General features: G+C 40.3%; 1 protein-coding gene across 11 annotated transcripts in view; it reads left to right on the top strand.

Moving 5' to 3' along the window:
* Positions 1-18,483, top strand: part of PTPRK (protein tyrosine phosphatase receptor type K) — a 402,245-nt gene extending 383,762 nt beyond the window's left edge. For all 11 annotated transcript variants that reach the window (XM_051612998.1, XM_051613001.1, XM_051613000.1 and 8 more), the window contains 11 exons: positions 1,082-1,179; positions 3,405-3,521; positions 4,226-4,380; positions 5,380-5,515; positions 7,415-7,564; positions 8,064-8,237; positions 10,861-10,992; positions 11,226-11,351; positions 13,235-13,398; positions 14,694-14,829; positions 17,208-18,483. In XM_051612998.1, the coding sequence (XP_051468958.1) occupies positions 1,082-1,179; positions 3,405-3,521; positions 4,226-4,380; positions 5,380-5,515; positions 7,415-7,564; positions 8,064-8,237; positions 10,861-10,992; positions 11,226-11,351; positions 13,235-13,398; positions 14,694-14,829; positions 17,208-17,261 (1,442 nt within the window). In that variant the 3' untranslated portion in view covers positions 17,262-18,483. The remainder of the gene's footprint in view (positions 1-1,081; positions 1,180-3,404; positions 3,522-4,225; positions 4,381-5,379; positions 5,516-7,414; positions 7,565-8,063; positions 8,238-10,860; positions 10,993-11,225; positions 11,352-13,234; positions 13,399-14,693; positions 14,830-17,207) is intronic.
* The last annotated feature ends 3,251 nt before the right edge of the window (positions 18,484-21,734 follow it).

A 21,734-nucleotide genomic window follows, 5' to 3' on the forward strand; every position in this document is an offset into this window, starting at 1 on the left:
CTATGAGTTAAGGAAAAAATAATTAGATTTAGATGTGTGATTATTTGATCTGTGAATATAATCAGATAGGTGGCTGAAAATATCCTGCTATTTATGCCATTGGCTGATTATAGCTGCACACAGGAAAGGCAAACTAAAGGCTTGTTTTAAAGCACGATACTCAAATTTATGTCCCACTCCCTATTTTTTCTTTTTTTTTTTTTTTTCCTGTAAGTGCTGTCTAAACAGGTCTCTCTGTGGCAGTTAAGTCTACCTTTTTATTTTGTTTCTGGTTTGCTATGTAAATCATTGCTCATAATAGCATGTAAAAAATTATTGCTGCTTTAGTAACACAGTCTTCGATCTAGTATATGAGGGAATATGGTTGGGTCTTTAGATTTGTGTTGTGTGCAGTAATATTTATACTACTTCTGGGCTGTTGTCAGGGAGCAATTTCTGAGATGACTGCATCAGGGTAAAAGCCTCCATCACTTAACTGAACATGGCTTGTCTGCAGCAGAGCAGGAGGCAGGGCTTAAACAAGTGCTCTTCATTTGCTTCACAGAATGATTAAGTTAGTTTCAATACCTTTCAGTGGGAAGTTTATGGTTCCACGTCTACTCGTGCTTGTGCACTTAGCCAGGAGCTGAATGATACATGCACAGGATCTGTTCCACCAACCCTCCTGACTGATACTTCACTCTGGTGTGGACATCTCCTCAGTGAACATCTGAAGAAACTCACACTCAATTAATTATATTAAACAAATGTATAACAAACCTAGAAAAGTAACTATAGATGTAGTCACACATTGTGGTGTCCTTGTAGTTTTCAAGCAACTTCTGGTGTTTTGCTACATGAAACACCTGCTATCTGTTTCTTTCAAGTGGTAATTCAGTTAAACTGAGAAGATTCAGCATTGGTTAGAAATAACAATATAGTCTGGAAACTGGCGTGATGGTATGATGATGTGGTTTCACAAAGCTTTCATCTCTGAACAAGTGCATTCATGTGTGTCAGCTCTGTAGAGCTCTGGATTTTATTTTTAGTATTTGATTTGACTTTTTTTGTTACACAGTATTACCTGGGATTTTTCTTACAGGTCCAGTTCATGAGACTGTGTATGATTTCTGGAGAATGATATGGCAGGAGCAATCAGCTTGTGTTGTGATGGTCACAAATTTAGTGGAAGTTGGAAGAGTAAGTTTTTGCTTTGTTTTTCATTTAATGCTACAAGCCTGAAGAAAAATCTGCTAACAAGACACATTACCAAGAGAACGTGGAAGAGTATTCTGAATGATAGCCCTGCATCCCTGGAAGGGAAAGGGGAAGAGTTGATAGTCCTGACATTGTTGTGGGCTGGAGTATTTTGTGTCACAGTTCAGGCCCAGCCTGTAACAACCAGGCCTCCACTCACTCACCCCCCAACTCCCACTGTGGGGTAGGGAGGAGAAAGTCCAACTAAAAGCTCAGAAATCGAGACAAGGACAAGAAGGTTTTCACTCCCCAGTTACAGTCACAGGCAAACCACACTCAACTGGGGGAGGAAAAAAAAAATAATTAATTTATCAGAAGAGGAGAAAGAGAAAACAAGACACAATGTTAATTATCTTCCCCGCACCCCAGTTACTTCACTCCTGTGTGCCCCTCAGCAGCACAGGTGGTCAGGGAGTGGGTGTTTAAGATCAGTTCATCACACATTAATTCTGCCACTTCTTCCTCCTCGAGGGGAGGACTCCTCACAGCCTCCACTGTTGGGTCTGTCCCATGGGAGAGAGTCCTTTACGAGTGCCTCTGACAGGAGTCCCTCCCACAAGGTGCAGTCCCTCAGGAGCAGACTGGTCCAGTGTGGGGTGTCGGCTTCCCGCAGAGTCACGGCCTGCTTTGGGAACAGTCACCTCTACTGGCGTGGGGTCCTCCACAGCTGCAGATATACATGTGCCCCACCATGGTCCTTCACCATCTACAGATCCACATCCACCCCACTATGGTCCTTCACGGACTGCTTCACCATGGTCCTCCATGGACCACAGGGGAACAGCCTGCCATCTCACCATGGGCTGTGGGGAAATCTCTGCTCAGGCACCTCCTCCCCCTCCTTCCTCACCAACCCTCATATCTCTGCTCTGGCACTGTTCTCACCTCCATCTTCCTGACACTCACCCTTAACATATTTGTAAACACTGATGAGGTCACCCCTCAGTCTCCTTTTCTCCAAGCTAAAGAGACTCAGCCTTTGCTCATAAGGGAGATGTTCCACTCCCTTCATCATCTTTGTGGCTCTGCGCTGGACTCTTTCAAGAAGTTTCCTGTCCTTCCTGAACTAAGGGGCCCAGAACTGGACACAATATTCCAGATGTGGCCTCACCAAGGCAGAATAGAGGGGGAGGAGAACCTCTCTTGACCGACTAACCACACCCTTTCTAATGCACCCCAGGATGCCATTGGCCTTCTTAGCCACAAGGGCACATTGCTGGCTCATGGTCATCCTCCTGTCTACCAGGACCCCCAGGTCCCTTTCCCCTACACTGCTCTCCAGCAGGTCAGCCCCCCGCCTGTACTGGTACATTATGTTTTTTTCCCCAGATGCAAGACTCTACACTTGCCCTTGTTGAACTTCATCAGGTTTCTTGCCACCCAACTCTCCAGCCTGTCTAGGTCTCTCTGAATGGCAGCACAGCCTTCTGGTGTGTCAGCCACTCCTCCCAGTTTAGTGTCATCAGCAAACTTGCTGAGGGTACATTCTGTACCCTCATCCAGGTCATTGATGAAGATATTGAACAACACCGGTCCCAGTACTGACCCCTGAGGGACTCCACTAGTCACAGACCTCCAACTAGATTCTGCCCCATTGACTACAACTCTCTGATTTCTTCCTTTCAACCAGTTCTTGATCCACCTTGATGCTGTGTTTTTTTCTTGAGTAGTGAAAAATGGTCTGAATCCAAAATTCATATTTCAGCAAAATAGATTTGCATATTGAGCCACTCCAACAGAGTAAGTGGACTAGTGAGCAAACACACTTCTATTTCAGTGGCTAGAAATCAGCAAATTATTTACAGTTTAGCGGTAACACATCCCTCAGGGAATAATATAAAGTATCTGGGATTACTTGCAACAGTTTGATTACTGCTATGAAATGCATCCCAGTTTAACGTAAGTGGGAATGTATTCCATAGCTCAGCATGAAAAAAAAAAAAAAGAAGCTAATTTAGAAATAAATTTTGCATTTAAGTAGAGCTTGCAAAGCAGTGGAAACTCCTTGTAGCTAGTGCTTAACTTGACAGAATGACCATTAGCTGTGTCAAGCCATATGAGCGCATGGTCATTTCAGAAATAAATGTGGTGCATTGCAGTACATGTAGTAATGTATCCTCAAACTTTTATTTCCTTTGGTGTAAAATGCATTCCCATTTTCTATGTAGGTCAAGTGTTACAAGTACTGGCCTGACGACACAGAAGTTTATGGTGACTTCAAAGTGACTTGTGTCGAGGTGGAGCCCCTTGCGGAGTACGTTGTCAGGACCTTCACTCTGGGAAGGGTGAGCATGTTTTGAAAAGGCTCGGCAAAGCACCGTTCCCTGGTAGCAAGGAGAATGGAGGGAGGCTAGGATCGAGTATGCTCCTGTACAATACTAAATCACTCTGTCTGGTTAGCAGGTCCACATCTTAGGCAGCCTTACCTCATTGTGGGAATAATGTGTTGCATCTGAACTATCCAAACACATCTTGCTGTGGGATTTCGAATTTCCCCAGAATTGTTAACTACTACCCACCCCTTTGACAGTCACCTCATCTCTGTACCGGGTTATGAGTCATTCCTGTCACTCATCCCCGTTCACTCTGCCCTGAGTGCCGCTGAGTCAATCTCACTTCATCAAAGAACAAACTCTGGGAATGCAATATATGTGATACGGTTTGGTCTTCTGGAAAATCACTATACTTGCCTGCAAATGTAGCAGGCTACTGTGTAAATTAGCAAAACTTCTGCAAACAGGTGCAAATTGCATCTAAGTCTTTAAAAAATAATCTAATGAGGCAAAACTAGCATACGTAATGGCAGTGGTAAAAGTTTTAAGCTTCAAAATGAAGAAAAAAAAAGCTTTGTGTGATCTTTGCTTTAAATAAATTATGAAGTGATGAAAACATTGTGTAGATTCTAGGTGTGTGTTATTGAGTCAGAGAATATTGTCTATGAAATACTTTGAATTTCATAACCTTTTTTTTTTTTTTTTCCTCTTTACAGAGGGGCTACAATGAAATCCGTGAAGTTAAACAGTTTCATTTCACTGGCTGGCCAGATCATGGAGTTCCTTACAATGCCACAGGCCTGCTTTCCTTTATACGGAGAGTCAAATTATCTAACCCTCCTAGTGCAGGGCCTATTGTTGTCCATTGCAGGTGTGTAGAGAAGAGATAGACTGATTTTTTTTTTCCACAACTGTGTATGTGAGCATTTACAGTAGTCTCTTGTGAAACATCCATCATTTTGAAGTGCTTTGTTTTTGTTGTTCCTTTTTTGAATTGCCTAATTCACACTGTGGTAGGATTTGGCTGTCTACAACAACTTTTGGAAATAAATGGATTCTAATGCACTTTTCATAAATAGAATAGCCAGAATTTTCTTTTTTCCTGCAAGAGCTGCACCAGCTAAATCATATGATACTTAAGGCTATCATGTTAGGTAGCCTACAACAATTTTATGACAGCATTTGAGAATAAGTGTGGATACAGCTGTTTTGAAAGCTTGACATTGCATATAATGTCTGAACAGATTATTAAATTAAATCAAAGTAAACAAGTAAATGAAGAAAGATGGAATGAGGTTAATGGCAACAAATACAGAGTGTTGTTTTTCCTGTGAAAGTTTTGCAAGGTTTGTATTGTTGGGACACAGTCCTTTGACAAATAGAATTTTCCTTCACTATCAAATGTTTATTATGTTCTGTAGGTAAAGTTACTCAATCTTTACAGATTTTATTAATTCACTGTGCAAAAACTGTCTGTAGCTCTATATAAAATTAAAATAAGTCAAGATTCTTCTGGATACTGTTAAATGTGACTCCTGAACCAGCTTAGAGCTTGGCAGGTAAAACACACAGTTGAGTTTCTTATTTTAATATATCATTTAAAAATCATCTTTAGTCTATTGATCTGGGTGATAAAAAGAGGAAAACAATTTTTTTGCTGTTACTTAGTGTGTCAAATCTGATGGGAAATGGGTGTTTTGGGTACATCAGCAGATTTAAAGAACTTTATGAAGAGAAGGAGAGAAGATAAAAATTGGATAGTGGTCATGAACTGAATGACTTTATAAAAATGCTCTTGGTAATGGGTTTATAAAGTTTATAGGTGTTTTCATGGGACTATTCCTAACAGTATTTACTGATTTCTCTTTAGTGCTGGTGCTGGACGAACAGGTTGTTATATTGTGATCGATATCATGTTAGATATGGCAGAAAGAGAAGGTGTTGTGGATATCTACAACTGTGTCAAAGCTTTACGGTCCCGTCGCATCAACATGGTACAGACAGAGGTATGGCAGTTAACCTTCAAAGCACCTAGTGCTTTCTGGAATGTGCAAGGTCAGGGTTTCACTGTTATTCCAAAAAAAGCAGGCACTGGCCCTGTTGAGGTGTTATCTCTGCTGGGGAGCATTGCCTAATGCGAACAGTGCCCAGAACCAAGTTAGTGCAACAAACCTGCAACCTCTTGCAGTCTTCACACAAAAAAGTGCTTGCCTAACTTTGTAACAAAAAGAAAGCAAGGAGGATTTTTTAGGGAATACCCTACAGTAGGCCTGTCTGGCAAATCTCTCCTGAGCTCTGATATCAGCAATTCCAACAACTCTAGGTTGGAATTTCAGCGGGTTGCCACAATTTTTTCACTATCCCCAACCATTTTATCCATAATTTGACTTACCTGTGGAACTTTCCATCCATTTCACTCTCCCTTTTCAATTCCATTTTTATTTGCTTTATTAACCTCATTGTCAAGCCTTTTTTCTTTTCTACCTTTTTTGTCTTTCTTGATGCCTTCAGCAGCTCCACAGTAAAAACAATGCCTTAGTTCTGAAGCTGTAACAGCTCCCATTCTTCTATCTATCTTTGAACTTCCATAGAAACTTAGGTTATTGATTTACATTAAAACAGGTTACCTGAAGTTCTTTTCCAGTTCTCCTTCCTGATCTCCATGTGGACATCTACCTGAGAAGTTATTTCACCTGTAATATTGAATGTGAACCCATGCAAGTCTCTGCAGTTGGCAGCCAGGCATATCAATGTAATTTGGTGCAGTCTTTATTCCATGGGGCAGCCTGTGGCAGTTGAACAAATAAGTGTTCCTGGCAAACTCCCCCCAGTACGTGGCCATGAAGCTTTGGGAAATGTGTGGACGGGAGTGTTAACAGGGTGGCTTCTTCAACCATCCCAGTTTAATCTGCTCTTGCATGTGAATTAATACCCCTTCTGCTGCTCCTTTCTCTTTCTCCCCCTTTTGCCTCTTTCCGCTCATCTTCTCGCAGAGGTTCATACTTACACAGCAAAATACAGCTGTAATTGCAGCAAGTTTTTGTGATGCTCTTCTAGAAGAAGTGGTGGCAATAGCTCCATAGCTATGTGAGTAAGGCAGCACAGGCTGTACAGCCAAAATAAGACCACAGTCCCCAGACCTGTGCTCTTGTTACAGACACACAATAAAGTTTGTGCTGTTAATAACCTCATTGATATCCACAAAAACTAGGTGAGGCTGGCACAGTTCTCACACTTTGCTGTATGGACAGTGTTTACATCTTGAGGTGAGTAATATAACAGGTGTTGTGTAACAACTGCTGGGAGGCCTGATTGAAATAGTAATTTTGTTGTCTAAGACTCAGAGTGTCTCAAGGCAAATCAGAAAAAAGAACAGAACAGGAAGAAACACTGTTTCTGTTGGGACCCATCTTGAGTTTATTACTGGCCTAGAGCCTGCCATCAGACAATTGGTGTACTAGTTTGCTCACGCGTAAGGAGAATGCAGCGTGCCAAATAATTGCTAATTACATCAGTAATGCTTGAAGCAATTTACACTTTCTGCTAGTATTATATGTCTGAAAGCTATTTTTAAAAAAATAAAATTAGTAAGGACAACAAGTCACTGACATATATGCAGAAATCCACAGGCACCACAAGAAAACTGAAAACTTCCTGTTAAATAAACTGCTATGCCCATTTTGTTAAGTCTTACTAAATTTAAATTGGTTCTGAATAAAACATCCTTGTTAACTGCATCCCAATTAGGACAAGATTGTGGTTGTACTAAAGTGTTATTTAATGGCTTGATGGACACTACCTTGAATGAGTTTTACAGGGTGCAGGAGATCTCTTTATCCTAAATGAAGGAAAGGGATATTGTGTTTAAATGGCTATATTTTTTGTTTCTTTGCCTAATTTGGTAGGAGCAGTACATCTTCATTCATGATGCCATTCTAGAAGCTTGTCTGTGTGGAGAAACTGCTATTCCTGTCTGTGAATTCAAAGCTGCTTATTTTGATATGATTAGAATAGACTCTCAGACAAACTCTTCGCATCTCAAAGATGAGTTTCAGGTATTCACAGTTCCTACTAACTCTTCATGTGATAACAATTTTTTTGCCTCTAGGTAATTTATTTCAAGGGAAAGGGTTTTCATGTCATGTTTATAGCATTTGGTGCCTTACTTTTAGTCCACAAATACAGCACCCATGATTACATGGTTGGCAAAGTTGTTTGAAATATTGAATAGATTCCCTTGAATAGAATTGCAGTAAGTATCTGTCTAGAATAAAGAGCACTGACTAGGAGCTGCGGAGTGCTGGCCAGCATTAGCACAGCTAAGGCAAAGCTCATCAAGGCTCCAAAGGCTCCACTTGTTTTATTCCTTTCAGAGAGGGTGGTGTCCTGTGGAATCTGTTCAGTGGTACATGGAACACCTTTTACACCTGCAGCTTAACCCCCCTTGAAAATTCCCAACATGTCCATAAGACAGACAGAAGCTATTTTTAAATTAAAACTTGAGGAATCTTGTGTCCATTGTCTGTAAGTTCAACAGTGTCCTCTTTTCCTTAGACCCTGAATTCTGTGACCCCTCGCCTGCAAGCAGAGGACTGCAGCATAGCCTGCTTGCCAAGGAACCATGACAAGAACCGCTTCATGGATATGCTGCCACCTGACAGATGTCTGCCTTTCTTAATTACCATTGATGGGGAGAGCAGCAACTACATCAATGCTGCTCTTATGGACGTAAGAGACTATCTCCTTTGTCTATGCAGTGTGCTGTGAAAAGCTGTGTAGTATGAGAGAGAACACTTGCTGGTTTGAGAAAGGGTAATTCTTTCATAGTACCCAGTAACAAAGGATGGGGGGAATGAGTAAGAAACCCCACCAGTTTCTGTTTCTTGTTCAGAAGGTTTGTCTTTTTCATCCTTGTAAAACCCACTGGAAATCACCCCTTTTAAACAGCATTATATAAAGCTCTAGTCTCCAGTCCTTCAAATCTCAACAGAATCTCAAAAATCTGCTCTTTATCAGGAAGTAAATGTTACCTACCTGAGCATGAGGTTACTACTGCTATTTTATTTAAAAAAAAAAAAAAAGCTATGTATATTGAGGCAGGAGAGAAAGGGGAAGAATGAAAAAAAAAAGTTTCTTTTACGTGTTTGGGGATAGGGTTGGGGTTTTTTTTGTTCCTATTTTGTGTTGCAGCTCTTTAAATTTGAAGTTCGAGTGACAGGAGTATTATCAGGAGAAAAGCTGAATTAATGGGAAAAGTGGAGGTGAACCTGGTTATAGGTGTCTGATCGATAAAGGAGTTCATCACGTGTGCTGTAAGATACCTGCCTGTGCCTGCCATTAGCATTTCCAAAGCTAGACCTCTAAAGCCACCTTTACAGTAAATACTTAGTGGCTGATTTTCAGGAGCATCTCTCCTTCCTCAGAAATGACATGCTGTCAGAAACTGCCGTGTCAAGGAGAGAGCTGGAATAAAATGGCATATAGCAGCAGAAATCTGCCGGGCTGAATGGTATATTAATCCTAGAGTTCTGCCTGAGCTAGTGCAGGGAACATTTGAACTGCTGGCAAAATGCAGTCCCTAATCTCACAATTAGCTATTGTGCCAGAAAAATGGAGGAGTAGCATGTGTGAGACCAGTCTATTAGGGAGTCACTGGGGCTGAGTGGATGAATTAAAACAGTGAGCACAATTTTGGTAGCAATCAAAATTGTTTAGAATTGCAGTTAAAATTACATTGAGCACCTGGATAAAATTGATGTGTTATGGACCAACCAACCCAGCTGCATAGAGGAGTGTTGTTTTGGGAGAAAGGAAGACCACTCAGGCTGGGCAGCTGGGTGCAGGAGGACTCTTGAGTGTGTAACAGTGTGTGGCATTCAGGGACAGAACCAAGTAATGCATTAATGGGTGAGAAATCAGAGGCAAATAAGGAAAGCCAGAAATGGTAGTAATAAAAGGAAAAAAGCAACAGAAAAAAAGTCATGTAGTACAATTAAGGCATATAGCAAGGCTTTAAGTATAGGGTTAAAACTTCAAGTAATAAAAGGTTTTTCTTGGTTTGGTTTTTTTCTTTTTAAACTGATTTATCCAGCAAGGGGGACCCCACTGCTGGGCAAGGAAAGGGGACTCTCTGTAGCAAAACAGAAATGGAAACGTTCCCTTTTTTACAATATACTTGTCCCTGTGTTCCCACAAGAAGGTGTCTGCTTCCCAGTGAGACAGCGGATCTCCTGCCTGGTCTTTTTGAAAAGCTGATCAGTGCAGACTCAGTACATTCTCATCTTGGGAAAGAGCAAAAATTATTGCAAAGAGGGCTAGGAAAGCATCAACTAGTGCATGTTTTATTTCTTAAGTATACAAGGGAAGAATCGATACTGGCTGTTTCTCTTTGCTTCCTGAGCAGATCTAGGAACTAGGACACAAGCTGCTACTACCTTAGTATGCTTCCAACATGCATTAGCAAAGGGTAACAAACATATAAACAATTGTCAGCCTCCTTATTCTGTTGTCAAACAAGTACTGATGCATAAGACTTTAATTTGTTATCATCACAATTTACAGCAAGTCCAAGGGTGAAAAGAGTTGTATTTTTTCCTTCTGAGCCTTGCACTTTGTTCTTCAAGGGTGGTCGATAAACTGCATGTGAAGATCCCTCATATCAATCTTGAAACAAGCAAGCTTCCATACCAAAAGTGGTTTAATTGCCCTGCCATGTCTTTCACCTACATTAATTCACTCTACTTGATTCAGTAAAAAAACAGCCAAATGGCTTTTGATACCAGCATGGGTGTTAAATTTGGGGATCTGTGCATTAGGTGCAGCAGTTCCAGCACTGTGTCTTCAAAATGGTGACTTATAACCCCATCCACCTACAAGAATATTCACCATTTTACTGTTTCTTGGCCTGTCACAAAGCAGAAGGCCAGACCTGAATAGAATCATAGCTATGAGCAGGGACACGTCCCACTAGACCAGGCTGCACAAGGCATTATCCAACATGGCCTTGAGTACATCCAGGAAGAATCCACAACCTCCCTGGGCAACCTATTCCAGTGCCTGACTTCCCTCATGGTGAAGAATGTCTTTCTTCCTAACACCTAACTTAAATCTACCCTCTTTCAGTTTAAAACCATTACCCGTTGTCCTATCACTACACTCTCTGGTGAAAAGAGTAACTTTTTAGTTCTTACTGGAGACAATAATACATTTTTACCATCAGCTTTGGTGAAATCTGGTGTAATTGATGTTGCAACTTTGTTCTATTATATATGTTTTTTTCTGTTGCAGTGTTTGAGTGGGAGTTATGAAGTAATTCCTCTACCAGTGCTAATAAAATAATTTGCCTTTACAGAGCTACAGGCAGCCAGCAGCTTTTATTGTCACACAGCATCCTTTACCAAACACTGTGAAAGATTTCTGGAGATTAGTGTACGACTACGGCTGCACTTCTCTTGTGATGTTAAATGAAGTCGACTTAGCACAGGTTAGTTTGGGGCTCGAGGTTTCCATGTACCATCCACATGCTTTAATCAGTCTGGATCCACTAGATGATCGAAGTGTAGAGCGTTGCAGTGATTTACAGTTGGTCTCTGCTTTACAGCAACTAATTAACACTAGGTGACTCAGTAAAGGTTAGGTGAGATGTCTGCAGTGGAACAAGGCAATGCTCAAGTTGGAACTTACCATTTAATTATGCCTGGTTTTGCTCTGGTGCAGGGCTGCCCTCAGTACTGGCCCGAGGAAGGGATACTGCGGTACGGTCCCATCCAAGTGGAATGCATGTCTTGTTCAATGGACTGTGACGTCATAAACCGAATTTTCAGGATATGCAACCTAACAAGGGTAAGCATTATTGTAACAATACCTAACGGGAAAATACAGCATTTTTAACACTCTCGAGGCTCTTGTGGTTTTTAAATTGGAATAACAGTAAAATACCAATGTTCTTACGACATTACCCAGGAAAGAGCCAGTCAGGCATCGATATCTAATATTCATTTGTAGTACTTTCCTATAGTTGCATGCTAAGCAGAGAGAGCAGTAAGGTGAATGACTGTTGTTCTGTGATGTTCTCCCTGATGAGCAGAAGATGTATGAGAAGTATTCCCTTTGTTCAGTGTGCAGTGAAAGAAATATCCCTGTAGTGAACAGGTAGTGACAAATATTTAATTTATAGCTTCCGTAAGACATCTTTTGTGGTGAATCAGGAGCAGGAGTGGTGAGGCCGGTTTTGCATCCAGCACCTTCTCAGCCTAAGATGCAAGAACCACAACATAAAAGGAGGATTGTGGCACCCTGCAAAGCGAGGTGTGAAAAAACTCTGAAAGCTCCTCTGCCTCTGAAGGGTTCTGTGCCACCACACCTCGACCTATATTCATAATCTTTTTTTCAGCCTCAGTAGCAGTACCAGCCTTGCATTCTCGTTTGCTTTTTTCACACATTGCAGCATTTTGTCTTTTTGCTGTCCCATATTTTTTCGCACTATCACGGCATCTTCTCAAACGCTGTTCGTCACGCAGTGTCTCCTCTTCTAGCTCACCTCTGTAAATCACTTATTTACGTTGCTTACAGGTAATGAACTGCTGATGCTTGTGCCACTATTATATGTGCAGTCAACCAGCAGTCTCTCTTTTTTTTTTTCTTTCTTCTTTTATTTTGGTCACATTTTCGTTTTTCCAAGTGCAGAAATCAGTTTGCATGTGACCAGTATTTTTATCCCAACCTTATTTTGCATATATTCAGAGCTAGGAAAAACATGTTCAGCTCTTCATACCTTGCTTGGAAACTACAGGAAGCTAAGGTGTAGGCACACTGGCAAATATTACACTATAGTACTGGTTTTTTGTTGTATTTTGAGACTTCCTCTCTGGTTTTGGTTTATTTCTTAATTTCATTTTTTCCATTTCTTCTTTTTTATGATGTTTTGGTTTTCAGTTCCTCTACTTATCATTGTCTTCCATGCCTTTTCACCTTTATGTCTTGCATCTAAATATTTATTTACTCTGTTCTTCCTTTTCTAAAATCCACATTCCTACTCCTTTTCATCTTCTTTAGCTACAAGAAAGTGAAGAGACTGTTTATTCTTCCCATTATTGAGGCCTTTCTTGTGACAGGCTATGCTCTCCCTGTGTACCATCTAACACATGGAAGACTGAGAGACTGGCAGCAAGGCTGTCATGGCTGTCATAGTCTGGCAAAAAGTGAACTCTTCAAGGCAAATAGTCGTGTTTGTGTACCAATTCTACTAATTGTTTATTTATAATGTTAATTAAAATAATTTTTAATTAGAAGTTATAATATATATTAAAAATATATGTTAATTATTGTCAGTTAATGCATGGCAGCCAAAAATATATCTCTTCATTTATTTTGGTCTAAGAATTTAACAGTGGTGGTTTTTATTGATGATTGCTGTTAAGGATAAAAACCCTTGACACATAGTATCTAGGGAATTTGTCCATTTAGAAAAAGTCAGGGTAGGTTACATTAGTGATTGATAAACTGTAGATTGATAAACTGTAATGTCTTCTATATAGTTCCCTTTTTTGACATCTTCCTTGAGCTCAAGTGATAGGAATTAATGAAGACCCTACCATGCAATGTATATACATGTTGGAATCTGTCCATAATATGAATACTTAATTTCATGTTAGTTTTATATTTTGGTTATCTAAACCAAGATCTAAACATGCCATATTGACCTAAAGCTCTTTGGTTTCCCTCAGCCACAGGAAGGCTATCTGATGGTGCAGCAATTCCAGTATTTGGGATGGGCTTCTCACAGAGATGTACCAGCTTCCAAGAGATCCTTCTTGAAGTTAATTCTCCAGGTTGAAAAATGGCAAGAGGAATGTGAAGAAGGGGAGGGCAGAACCATCATTCATTGCCTGTGAGTAACTGGGAGACAATCAAATCACTGCTCTTCAAATAAATGCTTATAAATTAGTTCTTGTTTTCAGTTCAAGCAGTATTCTTCTGGCTGCATTCTTTTACACATGTTCTTGTTTATTTTATTTAAAAGAAAAACCCACTACTGTAGGTTGGCTTTTGGTCAACTTTGGGATTTGTCTGTGTTAGGTCAAGGAACCGTGGGAATGAGTGTTTTAGACAAGATGCTACATACTGTGTATTGTCTCTTTCTGTACATGATAGCATGTTTTTTCAGGTACAAAATGTGTACAGATCAGTTTCTTCTGTATGGTTTCAGTAAGGAAGTCTTTTATACTAAGTGCCAAATGGTTATTTTTGTGTTTCTCTTGCGTATCGTGTGTTACATTTTTTCCAGAAGGCCTGATATATTTTGAGAGTTTTAGAATGAAAACTATGGGGATTAGAAATCAGAGACAAGGTCTATAATACACTACATGATTCTAAAACTTCTGTTGGTAGATGACCACTGGCTACTTATCTGAGCCTAATATTTCAGTGGTTTAGTAATTTTGAAAAGGTGGCATCTTTTTATCCTTAAGCAGAGAAGGACCAATCTCTCTCCTACCTTATTTAAAGATAAAGTTTAGAACTTAGAAATTGAATTTTGCATTTTATTTTTAAGTAAATTATGCATATTACTTTTAAGAAAGGCTTCTGTTTAAATGTTCAGAATTAACTTATGGCCCTTTTCTACCCACCCCTCTTCATTATCTGTTGAACCTTATGGCTAATTTAAACTTAACAAGAAGAAATAACTCCCTTAATTTCTTTGAAATGAAGATTAAATTAGTTCAGAAGTGTCCCTAAAGGTCAACAAGACATCAAATCTGTGAAGCCTTAGCATTACTCTGGCTGGATAATCCTCCTACCATAGAATAATTTAAGTGAGTCTCTTTCCAGAACTAAACGGAAAATGTTGTACTTGCTATTAAACTTCACCCCTCCCCCCCCATCCCCCCAGTGTAGTACTTGCCATTGAACTTAATTTTTTTCATTTGTAATGCCTATGTAAATTAGGCTGTAGCAGAGCATGGTGGGCTCTAGGGGCAAAATTCAAAAGAAGTAACAGAGGAAGGTCAGAAACAGTAAATGTCTCAGACCAAACCCACTGGAGCTGCAAGGATACTGCTATGGCCTGGTCTCCCTGTAGGACTCAGGAATCACTCATGCTAACAGAATGAAAGAACTGAAATGCTTTTTTTGATGCTCTCTTACGCCACAGTGACATTACCCACCTCTTTCCCTTGTGTACAGAAATGGCGGTGGCCGGAGCGGGATGTTCTGTGCCATTGGCATTGTGGTTGAGATGGTAAAAAGGCAGAACGTGGTGGACGTTTTCCACGCCGTGAAGACTTTGCGGAACAGCAAACCCAACATGGTAGAAACTCCGGTAAGCACCTGCCTGTGGGATTTGCTGCAAATAGTCAGGTAGTCAGAGGCTCTCTTGTTGTGCAAGCTGTATTCTCAGTCCTGTGCCCACAAACCAGAGCAACCCTATGCTGGGCCACAAGAAGAAAGGGACATTTATTGAGTGTAGACACAAACCAGCATCATGAGTGGCCAGGCTAAGCATTTTATGTTACTTTTCTTGTAGTGGTACCATGCTTTTCACAGAAAACATTCTGAGTTAACAGAATGCACTTTAATCTCCCAAAATAACCTGGTCTGTTTGAAGAGATGTTGCAGCAGGTTGTGGTCACACAAACCATCTTGAAATTTTACAAGGCAAAGCATTTCTTCTTGGTAGAAATATGCTGTATAGTCCAGATCAGTAGATGGAGATGTGAGTATTTTTCTTGTTAGTAACAACTGCTGCTTTGGAATCTGTTTTCAGTAATGCTAGTGTTTGTTGCTCAGATTTGTAGTAGTCAAAATGATACCTCAGACCTTTAAAATCAAAGACTTGGATCTACTGTCATGGAAATCGATACATAGAATCATTTCAGTTGGAAAAGACCATTACGATCATTGAGTCCAACAGTTGAGCTAAATAGTAAACAATATAAACAATGAATTAATATAAACTATGTGAGCCTGAATAAGCGAAATCACAAGACTAAATATTTGTATGTACATTGCTAGAATTCAGAATAACCTTCACTCTTCTGGTCAGTCTTTATGCATACAGTATGGGTGCATATCCATGCGTGCGATCACTGCAGTCATGAAAACTGAATGTTTAATGTAAAAAAATCCTCCCAACTGGATTTTTTTTTTTCTTCCTGTAGGTGAATGTGAAAGCAGGTTAGACAATATTTGGGAGTTTCTGCCGTTTGACTTTCACACTGCCAGCAGCTAGTGTCACTTTTCAGCCAGATGGCTGCCTACAGCATAAGAATCAGGGATGTCAATTGAAATTAAAAACCTTTTGAAGTTTATGCATAGTGAAAATTGTTTCTGACCCTGTGAACTTGCATGTTGAGCAAAATAGCAGTAGCTCCCTCTTCCCTTATTGCGCTTTTTTTCCAGGTGTTTGCTTGGTATCAAGTAGCTTCGGTGGCGTGATTTGTTTAATACTGTGCATCATTTCCATCCTTTGCCACCACATAAATTAAGAAGATGGTTACAAAGTTAACAGAGCATCCTGTAGCAGCAGAGACACTGGGCTAGGTATTGCTGGTTTTGCTGCAAATACTTTGCAGCCTGCTGTGCCATAGGCATCTGAGAAACAACATGCTGAATTGCTGCTTGGATTTCAGTTCACTCCTATGAAGAAAACGGGTCAGATCACATGGAAAGTTACTTGTGTCACTGTAAAGGGAGGCCAAGGTAGATTGTGTGTGTTTCTGATAAATGTTCTGTAAACTTACATTTCATTTCAAAATAGTCCTAGATTCCATTGTAGCTTTAATCTGCAGCTACTGAGTTTCTGTAGTTAGGTGTTTCTGTTGTGTGGGTTTTTATTCAAAACTCTTGAACAGCAGCAAGGTGTCGTTAGTTAGAAAACAAACCAGGAAAACCAATATAAAACTCTGTCATGTGCCCCACATTCAGTGAGATGATCAGATAACAAAAATGAGCAGTGCGATAAAGCCTTTAAGATACCCTCACCACTTCCTGCTGATGGATCATGCTGGCTTCCTTTGCAAACAAAAATAAATCACAAAAGCAGATTTGTTTTGTTAGGCTGCAAGGACAATAGAGATTGAATTAATTCCCTTGGTTTTTCTTCTCCTTCCTCCCTCCTCTCCCCCAGTATCAGCTCTGAACAGCAGCCTTGTTAACGGGAAATGCTAACTCTGATGATATTTTGAGCTGTAACTTCTCTTTTAAATATGCATCTGATCTCTTGGATGTTACATCGACTTGATTGTACAAATGGGCTGGGAGCTCAGAGCAGCTTTCTGTCACAGCTCAGTATTCCCTGGCTGTCCAAGCAGCAGGCACTGGTTAACTGCTGAATATCAGCTAACTTAAATATAAACCGTATCTCAGTCAAGGTGTTTTCTTTGCAAGAATGCTCTGACTGATAGGAGAATTTCTCATGCTTGATAAACTAGTTCAGAATCTGAAAAAATCAGAGAAACAAATCACTGCATTTTGTGGTCAGTTGTTTTTTTTTTCTAGTTCGTTGATTAGGGTGAGTTTTTAAATCAGAGCTGGTAATATACTTGTGTAGTAGGGAAAAAAAAAAAAAAAGAGCCAAGGATGTCAGGCTTGAATTGAAATCGCTCAGTAGTTAGCAAAGACTATTCTTGTTCATAGGTATTGCTGTTAATACTTCAGAAATTTATTTTAACAACTCTTTTCTTTTTTTCTCCCTTAAAGGAGCAATATCGCTTCTGCTACGATGTTGCGTTGGAGTACTTGGAATCCTCTTAGTCAGAATGGATGTGACAAAGTTCACCAAATACATGAAACTCAATAAGCTGTTTTGACAACAGTTCTTGATCCTGTGAAGAAAGATTTTAGGGGAAGAGGGAGGGGTGGGAGGGATTTTAAATTTTAAATGCAAAGTATTTTTCTTATGAAGTTGTGTATCTTAATAAAATAACTCAATCTGTTTCTATGCTTGTATACAGTATCAACATTTAGTGCCACATAAAAACTATTTAATGAAAACCAGAGTCAGAAGAGATTTGAGCAAATTAGGACTTTTCAGTGTTTGTATATGCAGCGTCTCTCAATTAAAGTAGAGCAACCATCTGTTGCATGTATCAATATTTCCTAATGGTATTAATTTTTCTTTTTTTTTTTTTTCCTTTTGATACATTGTTCAAGTACAATAACAGTGCAGATTGATAGTAAGGTTCATTCTTTATACGTTTCAAGTGTTGCATATATATATTATATATAGTAAAAGAAAATAAACAAAACTGGCTTATTTTGTTTTAATGTGCAATGATGGCTGGATCACATAAAGATCTTTATAAAGAAACTTAAACATAAGCCAAAGACTCAAGTGTAAATATGTCTATATGGAGAAAGCACATGTATTTATTGTTTACTTGCATTCCTTTTTTGATGGCTGAAAAAAAGAAGAGTCATTTTTCTTGAAGAAAGCTTTTTTTGCTGAAATCAAGTGTAAACAATTTTTGTAGTTTATTTTTTGTATGTTTTAGTCTAAGTAGAAGACATACTTTTTATGCATAGACCAAGAAACATTGGTATAGTGGTTTTGTTGTGTACATGCTTGTGGTTCAAATCCATGTAAACAACTCAGTTATAGGAGGTCTTTAACTGCAGGACCAAAATCAAAACATTTTCCTGAAAATGTATAGTTTTTCACAGTTGCATTAGTTGAGTACTGAACAAAAAAAATATGTAAGGGAGGGCCTTGCTTATGACTTGCACAATATTGGAAGACATTTTAAAGCACCATTAAAATCGTAAGGGAACAAATTGTTTAAAAAAGTACTGGTCAACAGGAGAACTGCCAGACAAATAGATGAATAGATGGCTCTGCAGATGCCCTTCAGGGTAAAAAAGTATTTGTTTAGCAAATTGTAAAATTAAGCAATGTTTATTTTGATGTTTATGAACATGTAAGCTTTGCTTCCAAGAAAGCAAAATTTGAATAAACCAATGCCAGATTCTGATTATAGTTGTGGTGTACAAAATATTACTGTGCTTTTGCTTAGCTTGTGTCAATTTGTTCCTACAGGTTTCCTACAATTTACCAGCTAAAATCATTCCATTGGTCTTTTTTAGAAGTAACAGTAAAATGGTAAGGTGCTCTTAAATATTCTGTAAAGTAAGAGTGAATTAAACTTTTTATTTAAATATTATTTTATATTATTTCATATTTTGATACCTTCTCACTTACTGTCCTTAAGGAGTCATTCTTGTCTGGAAGACCAATATATTTGAATAAGGAAAATCTCAATAGGAAATTATATTATTTTTCACTTCAGTGTTTCACGGAGCATTTGAGAAGACTGCAGGTCTTGGAATTACCCATCCAACACTATAAATGCCACACAATTTTTCAGACAAATTAGAATCATAGAATCACAGAATCATTAAGGTTGGAAAAGACATACAAGATCATCAGGTCCAACCGTCAGCCTTACCCCTCCTGACCCCTAAACCATCTCCCAAAACTCCACATCTTCCTGTTTTTTTAACACCTCCAGGGTCAGTGCCTCCACCACCTCCCTGGGCAGCCTATTCCAATGCCTCACCACTCTTTCAGTGAAGAAATTTTTCCTAATATCTAATCTGAACCTCCCCTGGTGCAACTTGACCCCATTTCTTCTTGCGCTATCACTAGTCACTAGGGAGAAGAGGCCAACACCCACCTCACTACAACTCCTTTCAGGTAGTTGTAGAGAGCAAGGAGGTCTCCCCTCAGCCTTCTCTTCTCCAGGGTGAACAGCCCCAGCTCCCTCAGCCTCTTCTCGTAAGACCTGGTCTCCAGACCCCTAATCAGCCTACTTGCCATTCTCTGCACCCTCTCAATGTCCTTCCTATACTGCAGCATCCAAAACTGCACACAGTGCTCAAGGTGCGGCCTCACCAAGCCCAAGTACAGGGGTGAGGTCACCTCACTGGTCCTGCTGGTCACACTATTCCTGATAGAGGCCAGGATGCCCTTGGCCTTCGTGGCCATCTGGGCATGCTGCTGGCTCATGTTCAGCTGGTTTTCAATCAACAGCCCCAGGTGCCTCTCTGCTGGGCAGCTCTCCAGCCACTCCTCCCCAGACCTGTAGCACTGCTGGGGGTTGTTGCAGCCAAAGCGCAGGACCGGACTTTTGGCCTTGTTGAAAGTCAGGCAATTTGCCTTGACCCATCAGTCAGGCCTATCTAAATCTCTCTGCAGAGCCTCCCTACCCTCAAGTTGATTGACACTCCCACCCAACTTAGTGTCATCTGCAAACCTACTAAATGGCTAGGGTTGGAAGGGACCTTAAAGGTCATCAGGTTCTGTCCCTCTGCCATGAGCAGGCGTATCTCCCACTAGACGAGGTTGTTCAAAGCCACACCCATCCTGGCCTTGAAAACTTCTAGGGGCATCCACAACTCCTCTGGACAACCTGTTCCAGTGTCTTACCACCCTCATGGTGAAGAATTTCTTCCAAATGTCTAACCTAACTGTCCCCTCTTCCAGTTTAAAGCCATTACCCCCTGTTCTATCTCTACATGCCCTTATAAAAAAACACTCCTCAAATTCTATTTCTCAGATTTTTTTCAGTGCCTCTGTGTGTGTTGTATAGAGCTCCACCTCTTCCAGATCTTAATGTTTTTCTTTTGTCACCCATTGTCACCTATGAACAAGCAAGGTAAACAAATCAGATGTGAAAACATTCACTTCATCTGCATTCTTACTCAGAATTGCTTTTGATTTTTCATTTGTCACATTGTCAAGGGGATTTTAAACTATGTGCTGCAGAATTGCAACATTCCCACCTTTCTCTCTGAAGCCATGGCATTTGGCTAACTTTGCCAGTCAAAGTCCTGGATGTATCCAAAGCCAGCTCCCTGGTCACCACATTTTATGGAAACAACCCACCACCTCCACATGCTGCTGCATCCTTCCTGTGAGACATGTATCTGGGACTAGATAAATTGGACTCTGGAAGAACCTTCCTTTGCTGTCCACAAAGTGTGTTAGGAAGATTAGTCTAGATTTGTTTTTTGCTAGATTAATAGCTCTTAGGGTTGTGGAATGCAAAAGCCCCATTCCATACTGGCCAGAGTAATTTTTATGTTTGTTTGTTCTTTTTCCTTTCCTAATAAAAAATGTAGTGTTTACATTAGGCTGAATTAGTAGCGATTTTCAGGGAGCGCTCATGTGTTGGGGGTGGTGCGGTCCATCCCCATCAGTACTTCATAATGTTTGGAAAGATCTTTGTGTCCAGTTTCCTCTTTAGGTCAAGGATGTGGCTGGTGCAAATGGCATCCTGGCATCGCAGCACCGTGCCTGCACAGGAGTCCTCCATGGGAGCGTCCCCCTCAGCTAGAAGGTATTACAGGTGCTGGTGGTTCTTCTGCAGATGGGAACTCTGTCCATGTTCAAGTACTCTTGAGAGTCAGATAGTTTCTGTAACTGTAGCTCACTGAGGTGACCTAATGAGTTTTTGCAGTAGCTTGTGATAGAAGAACTTGCTGGAAGTTTTTCCTTGCAAGGCCAGGGAGAAGCAGGCACAGGCAATATGATGTGTGAGAAGCAGATCAGAAATACTTTTCTTCGGTTGTAGTCTATCTTGGAAGTCTCTTAGGGAAACGACAATATTAGAATCAGCTTTTTAAGTATAAAATCAGAAAGAGACTGTTTCCTTTCCTTGGAGCAGATCTTTTCCCTCCCTTGTCTCACCCAGTGGCAGTAAATGCCAGCTCTGTTCTCTGGGAGCACCAGCTCTGTTCCTACAGATAAATGCTGCACCAGTATCCTTTTCTTACACCTGTGCAAGACAGAGAAAGAAGTGGGGGAACTGTGAAAACCTGCCCCAGAGGGAAAACAGGTATTTCTCATAAAGCCAGTGTGCAGTGGAGGGAGAGAAATATTCCTGACCTTGGGCACTTGAAGAGGGAAATACTTTACTTGCTTAGGCAGTGAAAAGCCACCAGCACCAGTATAATGTGTTGGCAGCTCCTGCCCTGGAACAGTTCATAGACTTCAAGACACCTTTTCAAAATCTTTCTGCTGAAATATTAGCACAGACTCAATCAAGTGGCTACAGCCTGCAAGGTACATGGGCTCTGCTTCCCTCAGTAGCATAAAATGAAGACTGGAACAACACAAGCAGTAAATATGAAGAAAGCGAATGGGCATCGAGTCAGAATACAAAGAAGAGGCACAAAAGACTTCATCCGTGGAGGAGTGCAAGATGATTCAAATTTGAAATTAAGGTG

This window comes from Apus apus, chromosome 3 (assembly GCF_020740795.1).
Source record: "Apus apus isolate bApuApu2 chromosome 3, bApuApu2.pri.cur, whole genome shotgun sequence".
NCBI lineage: Eukaryota > Metazoa > Chordata > Aves > Apodiformes > Apodidae > Apus > Apus apus.